Source organism: Mesoplodon mirus (genome assembly GCF_964341445.2).
Source record: "Mesoplodon mirus genome assembly, chromosome: 16".
Lineage (NCBI taxonomy): Eukaryota > Metazoa > Chordata > Mammalia > Artiodactyla > Ziphiidae > Mesoplodon > Mesoplodon mirus.
Genome location: NC_138992.1, coordinates 73,814,854 through 73,824,202, shown reverse-complemented (window position 1 = coordinate 73,824,202; position 9,349 = coordinate 73,814,854). Strand labels below are relative to the sequence as shown.

Genomic DNA, 9,349 nt, shown 5'->3' with positions numbered 1-9,349 from the left:
AATCAGCTTCCAAAGCAAAGCAATGTAACATTCAAAGTTCCTGGGAGGGCTTGTTACACAAAAGAACAGCTTGGATACAAACTGATCTTCACAATATCCATCTTCTGTTGGGCTTGCTTATCCCTCCTTTCCCTCCATCACTGCTAAAGGTGGGTGCATTTGAGTAATGGAAAGAGGAGACTCTTCCATCACCACACCCTCCCAGAACCTCTGCTTCTGGTCCTCACGCAGGGATTCTGTGTAGGTGATGAAAATCATAAGAAAAGAGAAGCTGTCCCTTTAAAATGCCCTGCTCTGTCCCATATCCCACGTGGAACCAACATCAGCAGCACTTTCCCATTAACTTCAATGTGATGCAAGAGGCACCATCCTTTTCTATACGTAAAACCAGAAAACCTCAGCTGAACATTCTTTCCTGAGGATGAGCAGGTGAAGCAAACGTGTCAGGAAGGGATAAAGCCAGCAACTGCCCACCCCACCCCAAAAGGTGCTCCAGTCTTGCACACCAGCCTCTGTGTGCAGCATCACCTCTCTACCCCTCCTCTGTAGAGCCTAGTTTGAAGAAACGAGGGAGCCACCAACAAAACCTGAAGCATAAATGCGACGAAAATGCCATCTAAAGCCGGAAAGGTTTATTCTTCCAATCACACATATTAACTCTATTAAGAAAATGGCATCACTTTTTTTTCCAACGGAGGGGGGGGGAAACCCCGCAACGATCATTAAAAGAGAGTTATAAAATAGCAAATATAGTGTTTATCTTATCTCAGATCAGTCCACATTACCAATAAGTTTAGCAGTTTCTGCACTACCACCTCCCCCCCTCCCTCCCCCTCCTTCTCGAGCATCGGATTTTCACGTTTTCTCATTGTCGGTTGAGTTATAAAAGGCTTTTGCCCTTCGAAAGTTTTAAAAAATAAATAAATATTAACTCCTTGGTCCCTGCAAAGTCAAAATGGGCTTCAGGGGAAAGGCGGTTCATCCTTCTACCTTGAGCGAGAAAAGGGGGAGCATCCCGGATTTTTTGGGATTTTTTTGCGATTTTTAAAAAATTTTTATTTGGTTATATGCCTGAGTTCTCCCTCCATTTTGGTTGTTTATGATACTGACAACAAGCTGTCCCTGCTCTGTGCAGATCTCCTGCTTTCATTTACCACCCCTCCTCCCGCAGGCACACACCCCGGGCTCACACCTCCCCGTAGACCCCGCACCCCGACCCCGACTCGCCCACCTGAGGAAAGGGCAAAAACAAATCCGTTTCTCCAAAAAAGAAAAACCTCTTTTGAAAAAGGGGCAAAGTTCCCCCAAGTCACACAAAGTGCCCCCCAAATATTGCCGACTGCGGGTTTCCGCCAGGCCCTTTGGGAAGCGACCTTCCCCCGGGATGTTTTGGTGGAAAATGCGGAGAGTTTACTCGTAAAACTGAATTTATATTAATTTTTCCCTTATTTTTCGGGTCTCTAATGTCTTCCGCTCTCGCTGCTGCCGCTGCCGCTGTCACAATATTCACAGCACCAGAGAGGAGGAGGAGGAGGAGGAGGAGGAAAACTTTTCAAACTTTCCAGACCCTGAAGAAAGGGTTTTTTTTTTTTCCCACCGACCTCACCTTCGGGTCTCCAGCCGCATCGCCCCCTGCCCTGTCAGCAGCGACTCCGGGAGTCCTCGCACCCCCGCTGAATGATTTTATTTTATTTTTTATTATTATTTTTCTCTCTGGGGTCCTGAGCAGGGGCTGAGAGTAGCACAAACTTTTCCTCCTCCTGCCGCCGCCGCGGCTCCTCTGCCCCCTCGGCGAGTCCCATAATTTAAATAACCCTGATATTTCTCCCGCTAAACGCCTCTCCGCCGCCCCGGACCCCGGGAGAACTCACCGCGGGGCTTTAACATCCTCCCTCCGGCCCGTCCGCCGCCTTTACACCGCCCGCGGAATTTCTAATAATTTTTTTCTCATATTTCGGGCTGGACGCGGCGGGCCTGGAAATTGTTTCCTTACGCCTCTTTCCAGCAGCCATTGTAGTGTATGCGCTGCCCCTGCAGCCCAACTTGCAGCTGCCGCCGCCGCCGCCGCCGCCGCCGACGTCGCGCCCACCGCTGCCTCCCCCGGCCCGCTCGGCCGCCGCCCCCGCCTCCCGCCGGCCCGCCCCCTGCCCCCGCCCGCCGCTGCGCCCGCCCCCCCCCGCACGCTCCGCCCCGGGGTCGACCACTGGACGCCGCCGCCGCCGCAGCTGGGCCCGCCGATTGGCCCTCCACGCCGCCCGTCAAGCCGAAGTGTTAAGGGGCGGGCCGCGGCTCGGGGGGGGACGCGGGGGGCGGGGCCGCGCGCGCCGCCCCGCCCACTCCTCCCGCCTCGGCCCTCCTCCCGCCGGCCGGGGGCGGGGCGAGGCCCGCCCGCCCCCGCCGCGCCAGGCCCCGCTCGGCTGTCAGTCAGGCGGCGGCGCGCCCCGATTGGGTCGGCGGCCGCCGGGGAGCGGGGGCAGCACGTTGGGATGCGCGCTACTTAAGGTCCCGCTGCGTGAGCCATTGACGTGTTTGGAGCTGGAGACGGCCTGGGCGCTGGTGAAGCGGCGGCCCGAGGTGAGTAGTTCCCCGCCCTTCCCTCTGCGGCGGCTACCGGGCTGCGGGAAGAGACTGGCGCGCCTGGGCCGCCGCGGGGCCCGCATCCGCTTCTCCGGCGTGACGCCGCTTCCACTAGGCCTCGCCTGGGCGCGGGCCCCTTCCCGTCACATCCTCCCCGCAACACGGGTCTCCTCGGGCCGGGGACGAGGAAGTTGCCCCCTGCCTGGGCACCCCCGGCCCTTCCTTCGCCCTTCTTCCCAGCCTTTGGAGCGTAAAGGCCTAGCCCTGCCCCCAGTTCCCTGCGTTTTCCTCTCCCCCTGCCCTTCTGAGCGCCGTCGAAGGTGAAGGTCGGGGCAAGGTGGGTTCACCTGCGCCCGCCGTCAGGGGGCCGGGCAGCTCGTTGGAGGTAGCGGGGCCTGGGGCTCGCCTGGCTCCAGGGTCTCCGGACGCCTTCCCCGCCCCCTCCGCAGGGCCCCTGCGACTTCCTGACCCTGCCTGCCTGCACCCAGCCGTGGGTTAAAGGCTTGAGGGCCTCGCAGGACGTGTTTCAGCTTCCCGACGGTTGCCCTGCGGTTTGGGAGGGCCGCAGCCCCTGCCTAGGCAAGGACCAGCACGGGAGGGGTGGGCTGGACGGGTCAGCAGCGTTCGCCTCCCCCTTCCCTTGCAGAGCTGCTCGGAGTGGCGACCTGAACCACTGGGTAGGAAATCAAGAAATACTTTTTAAAGCAGCTTGCCCTTTGGAAAAGATTTTAGAGCTATTCCTCAAACGTGCTGTGCTTTTGCGGCCCCTCTCTCAAATCGTTGGTTTCTTTCTGACTGTCCCCTGCAAGTAGAGCTTCGTCACGTTTGTTTGGTACCTTCAGAAACTAAGTAGATAAGGCCTCGCTGGCGGAACACTCGATCTTGACTTCAGCCCCGCTCCTCACTGTAAACTGACATTTCCTCTTCATTTCCAGTTGATACACGAGGATTCATGCAAAGAAGGTGACAGTCGGAAATCCAAACTTAGATTGACTTGTCTTTAGAATCCGGAAGGGAAAGGAAATGAAAGGTGGATAAACTCCTACAGCAGACCTGATTCGGTATATGTGATGTTACCTCGGTGTTATTTGTAGAGAATTCCTGACCCAGGACAATGATAAAATGCGAAGCAGGACACTTTCACAGAAGGCAGGCAACCTGAGTTCTGTCTGCGTCTGATCGTTGTTGAGATTATATCCAAGGCATATGAACAGCTAAGCAGAGTTCTTTGCTCTCACAGCCTAGGACAGATGTAGAGAGGATGGCTGTGCATTTACTTAGTGCCCTCACCTCTCATAAGAAGAAGTGAAGCCTGCAAAGGAATTATATTCAGGGGAGGAAGAAGCTTCTACATATAGTTGAACAGCATCTTGAATTTCCTTTTTGCTAAGATGTTTCTGCTAGCTAGGTATACTCACGTATTGGTCAGTGAAGATCATAAAATAGAAGGGTTATTTAGTGGGTACCGAAAAGACCCCCGAATGATTAGACTTTTTTCCATCCTTCTTTGCAAAGGTTATCTCCTTTAGCCTGGACATCCTGATCTTTCTCTTAATAGAGAAATGGAACTAGTTGACTCAAGATTCAGAATACCTTCACTTTTCAGGAGCTTGTGGGGTTTGATTGTTTTTCCTGCATGTACTTCATTTCTTTTAACATGACTGATATTTTGTGATGGTCCCATCTTGGGCAAGGAAAGTAGAAACCATTTTGTACAAAAATTCTGAGCTCTGTCTGGTTATTCTGATGCAGTTTTTATTCAGTGGTGTTTTGGGTAAGTCATACGGCATTATTTGCTGGCTTCTCCTTTGATCTTTAGGTAAAAGACAGTTAAGCTAGAACACCATTCAGCAGTAAGTTCCTTAAACTTAGTGCAGAGCATTTAAAAGTATTTGTGGGTGGCTTAATCGATAGTATGCCAATACGTTGAAATAAACAAAAAATTACTTTTTAGTAATTAACAGTTAGTTGATTATTTTTTTTAGTTTTCCCTTTTAGTTCATTTCTATGGCATGTCTTTGAAGATAGTAGTATACCAATTTCAATTAACTTCATTATAGAGAGTAGTTGTCCTGGGATAGAGTCGACATACTTGTTATATGAGTATATGACTTGACTTGGAATCACTAATGGGCTCTTAGAAAACTGTGATCACCTTTAACGGATAAAGGCTTCTTCAGAGCTGTATCTGTATATACGGCTTCAGTTGGAAGATGAATGCTCCACAGTAGCATCCCCTGACTTCCTTCAACCCTGGGAAGTATCAGTTAAATAGAAGATGCCCCTGGAAGTTAAGTTTCAGATTTTCTTTTTTTAACTTTTCAGAATGTCGACTAACCAATAACTTTGTTTTGTTTTTGTTTTTGGTATATTGGCCACCCGAGGGCCGGCCGTGGAGTAGACATTCACGTACTTTAGTTAACAAATGTTTTTGCTAAAGTTGGGTTGTACTAAATATTTCCACCCTTATTTTGTGTGCTAATCCATGTATAATAAGGAAGTAATAGAGTGCATGTGGTATTCTTAGGTTTCGTTAATACATTTAATTGCTTAACCTTTAGAGATAGGAGTAAACTAAAACCAAATTTTAGCTGAATTATCTTTCTTTCTGGACATTGTAATCAAATTTCAGTAGATGCACTTCAGTAATTTAAATAAGGCCTTTGTGCTGAGGCACACGTCAGTGCAAAGGAGAATCACATCCAAGTCTTTACTCTGAAAATACAGAGGTTATATGAGTTCCTCACTGGATAATCATTATGTCAAAATTAACTTTTCAAGTACTTGCGGAGCTGATGAGATTTACTGGCTTATATTGTCATCCACTGTGTAACGCTTCCCCAACATCTGCCTGCAGGAAGAAGACAGTTAGGATGTCCGTGGTAACTGGAAGGCTGAGAGATCCTGACATAAATCCTTGCTTGTTGGTAAGCCAGTTCGCTTTTAATTGTCGCGAGTATTAAGTTGGAAAAACGGGCTTCTTCTGATTTTGTGGGCGTCAGTTTTCTGCAGTTCTTAAATAAAGTTATTTCTGTACAAGAAATATTCCTGGCCTGTGTATCCTTATTTCACTAGAGCATTTTTAGATGTTCATAATATAGCTAACAAGGATTCATCTCTCTTAAGTTTCCCTAATTTGTGTAACATCACTGTTATACTAGACAAGCATGTGTAACACTGAGGAAATTCTTGAGTCCAAACATGCAAAGATGGAAAGTAGGTATTTTTAAACGGTCACTGAAATTTATGTTTTGATAGCAGTGATTTCATCATGTCCCTGAGACGGCCTGGCTGAGGATAAGGGCTGATAACTGAATTAGGCTATTTAAAGCCTGAAGGTTTCCACAAAGGTATCATGTAAACAAAACATTTTGTTGTAATGGTAAGGTTTTATTGGCATTTATTTGGTAAGATTAGCGGTTCTTACTTGTGGCATTGTCACCCTTGAATAATGCAGTCATTGGACTGGTGCTATGAAAATTATATTCCCGATCCTATATGCATTTTCCAAATATACACATTCATTAAATATTTGGCTTAGAAAATTAGCTTCGCTATACATATGAAATCTGTTTAACAGCTTTACCAAGTCTCTTTAGCTAGACCATGTTTCTTAGATCTGTGAAGCAAGTTACCTTCCCCTTTATTTAAAGCTTTCCTTTAGCTGGAGTCTCAGAATCATGCCTTTCACTTTGAAGTTTGTTCTCCAATCTACTTCCAGTTCAGACAGCTGAAATTTAACTCCCAAATGGCAGCTACCCTCCTTGAACTCTTAGCCCTGTGTTGCTCATTGTGGTTTTGAAGTGATATTAATGATAACCTATTAAAATTGCTTACATAATTGTGTATTTACTTGCGTAATGGAGCAAATGATAGCCGGACATACGTTGAGATGAATGTCGTTAAGTTACCTTGATGCAGACCAGTCATTAGCAACTTACTTAGGTTCTCGAAACCACCTTAACTCAAACATTCAAGTCCAAGCGAGAACTTGGAGGGGCGGAGAGCTGCCCTCCAGGTCGGGAGACTGAGTTTTGCTTCCATGTACAGCAGTGATTCCCTCCCCGCTCCAGCCCGCCTCGCGTGGCTTGTGGAATCTTAGTTTCGAGACCAGAGATTGAACCCAGGCCCCGTCAGCAAAAGCACCGAGTCCTAACCACTGGGCCGCCAGGGAACTCCTTGCATCGTGATCTTGAGCACCTTTCACCTTGTCTCGGCCTCTTCATTGAACGGTTACTGGGTTAAGTGATCGCAGTCAGTGCTTCGACTCAAATTCCTGTGATCAGATATTCAGAAAACTGACGCCACTGTGAAAAGGAAGATGTCTGCTTTGAGCAGAACGAATGCTGGGATAGTTGGAAAGATAATTCTGTTCATTATCTGTTCGTTCAAATGAACAAAAAGGAACTATTTCACATTACCTGCTCTGGGGGGAAGCAGCTTCAGAAGTTTGGTTTTTTTAAGATGCCATTCCACTTCTTAAATGATACCTATCTTACATATTTAAGGAATCTGATGCTTCTACCAGATGTATGGATGAAAATAACTATGACAGAGAAAGGTGTTCCACTCACTTCTTGAAGTACAAGAACTGCCGGAAGTTCTGGGTAAGCCTAGTTTGGTTACCTTTATGTTAAAACTCATCTCTTCGGCTTGGAACTGAAGCCTGAAGTCTGTTAGCACCCACAATCCTTCCTTAGTGATGGCTGTCGGAAACTTACCTTTTTGACTTTATCCTCCGTGTGCCCTAAAGGATCCTTGGGCGCTCTCGTTAGCTGCCTCACCCGCCGCCTGCGTGTAAGGACATGGCTCTAATAGAGGTGGGTCTTCCTACATGCATAGGGCCTGCGGCCCTAAAGTGATAGCCTGGTTACCATTGGAGTTTTCTGGAGGTGAGCGGAATAGGTGGCTCGCCCCGTCACAACAGGCATCAGGCTTCCTTTTCTCTGCCTCCTTTCCCGCCATCGCCCATGGTCCCATTTTTGGCGGACGTTGCCGTATAATTTGTTTCTCTGAGCACTGGATCCAGCTACTTCCTGTCCCTCTGCTAGCTTACCTGTTGGTTTCATTTGGCAGTTATTCCGTAGCTCCTCTCGATGGACCTGAACTTACAAAGTATGTCCCCACCCCAGTTTCAGTTAACATACTCCTGTGGGAATAATCACTTCTGTTTAATTGATAATTGTCTGAAAACAGTATCTGGAGTCCTAGAATTCATTCTTTTTTTTGTTGTTTTATTTTTTTTATTTTTATTTTTTTTTACTTTTTGCGGTATGCGGGCCTCTCACTGTTGTGGCCTCTCCCGTTGCGGAGCACAGGCTCCGGATGCGCAGGCCCAGCGGCCATGGCTCACGGGCCCAGCCGCTCCGTGGCATATGGGATCCTCCCAGACCGGGGCACGAACCCGTATCCCCTGCATCGGCAGGCGGACTCTCAACCACTGCGCCACCAGGGAGGCCCTTTTTTGTTGTTTTAAACTCGGTTTTTTACGTTTCCTTTCTGAAGACCACAACAGCAGGTTTCTGGCAATTGATTAGCATTTAGTACTTTACTGATTTTGGTTTCTTCTTTTTTGTACATACACACAGAATTCTATCATGATCCAGAGAAGACGGGATGGAGTGAAGCCGTCTATGCCTACAGCAGCAGAGAGAGACATAATCTTGGGAGCAATGGGCAAGATGCCCTATTGAGTGTTTGCATTAAAGTGGTTTATTTAACTCAGAAGCAGATGAATATGTTTAATAAGTGGTGACGGTAACTTCTGAAGACCTTCCAGGCCTTACCCAGACAGATCTCAGGTTGCACCAGGGGAAGCCCTGTGTCCTCTGTGTCTGCTCTCAGTGCCATACCGAGAGCAGGCCACTCTGGCTGTGCCGTGTCACCAAGTTTACAAGACTTCCTGAAGGCAGGGGAGCGTCAGGAAAGACTCCATGAAGAGTTGAGCTTTTCCGCTGGGTTTCGAAAGAGAAGTAAGTTGTGAACGAGAAAGGACTTAATGGGGGTGAAAGGGAAGCAGTCCTTGTGATGTGAGTGACGACATGATGGAAGGAAAGCTGGAGCCACATCTGGAGAGCAGTGTATAGACGGTTCCCCCTGGAGGGTGAGGTGGGGGACTGAGTGGTGGGGAGAAGACGGGAAGGTAAGTCCAGGGTGGGTGCGTGGTGGGCGTCTAATCCCAGCGCGTTAGTAAGATCCCTGCCCTGACTTCGCTCACGTACCTCAGTTTAAAAAGGTTAGGGGAGCAGGGGAAAGGCAAGGTTGGCATAAGTGGCATGGAAAAGAACTGGCTTTCTTCATTTTCTTTCTTTAACGAAACGCTTAGCCAAAGGATTCTGTAACTCAAATCTGTGAATACTGGACAACCTTGTGAAGGCGTAGTATCCTTGAACCACAATAATGGAAAGAAAAGGTGATACTTTCAGAAGTAGGATTTCTACTTGCAGGATGAGGTGGACAAGGAGGATTTGGGGCTCATCAGGTGATTTTTGCAACACAGGATGAGGCTGGAGCTCAGCTCCTTTTTATGATATGAAAGCAGGAACGTTCAGTGTAGTGACCGGGGTGGATTGTATAGCAGCTCTCAAACTCACCGCCTTTTAAAATCCAGTTTGTTTCATTTACAGAATTGTAAAAGATATATTTTTTGATAAAATTTAATGTACTTATAAAGTCAGTGAACACAAATAGATTGTGTCCCTTTTTTTCATCTGGTCCTGGAGCAAGAGTAGTATTTTAACAGATGCTGACAACAGACTATCCATCTCGTTGG

The 9,349-nt window shown here is 48.0% G+C and overlaps 1 protein-coding gene across 3 annotated transcripts; it reads left to right on the top strand.

Moving 5' to 3' along the window:
• The first annotated feature begins 2,455 nt into the window (after positions 1-2,455).
• Positions 2,456-8,304, top strand: CHCHD7 (coiled-coil-helix-coiled-coil-helix domain containing 7). 3 transcript variants are annotated; one of them, XM_082600907.1, is made up of 5 exons: positions 2,473-2,574; positions 3,513-3,607; positions 5,435-5,504; positions 7,086-7,184; positions 8,166-8,304. In XM_082600907.1, the coding sequence occupies exons 3-5, from the start codon at positions 5,451-5,453 to the stop codon at positions 8,268-8,270; spliced, it is 258 nt and encodes an 85-aa protein (XP_082457033.1). In that variant the 5' UTR covers positions 2,473-2,574; positions 3,513-3,607; positions 5,435-5,450; the 3' UTR covers positions 8,271-8,304. The 3 variants fall into 3 exon arrangements, with proteins under 3 accessions (XP_082457031.1, XP_082457033.1, XP_082457032.1); XM_082600906.1 differs by having other exon boundaries at positions 3,513-3,638; XM_082600905.1 differs by lacking the exon at positions 3,513-3,607 and having other exon boundaries at positions 2,456-2,574.
• Positions 8,305-9,349: the final 1,045 nt, after the last annotated feature.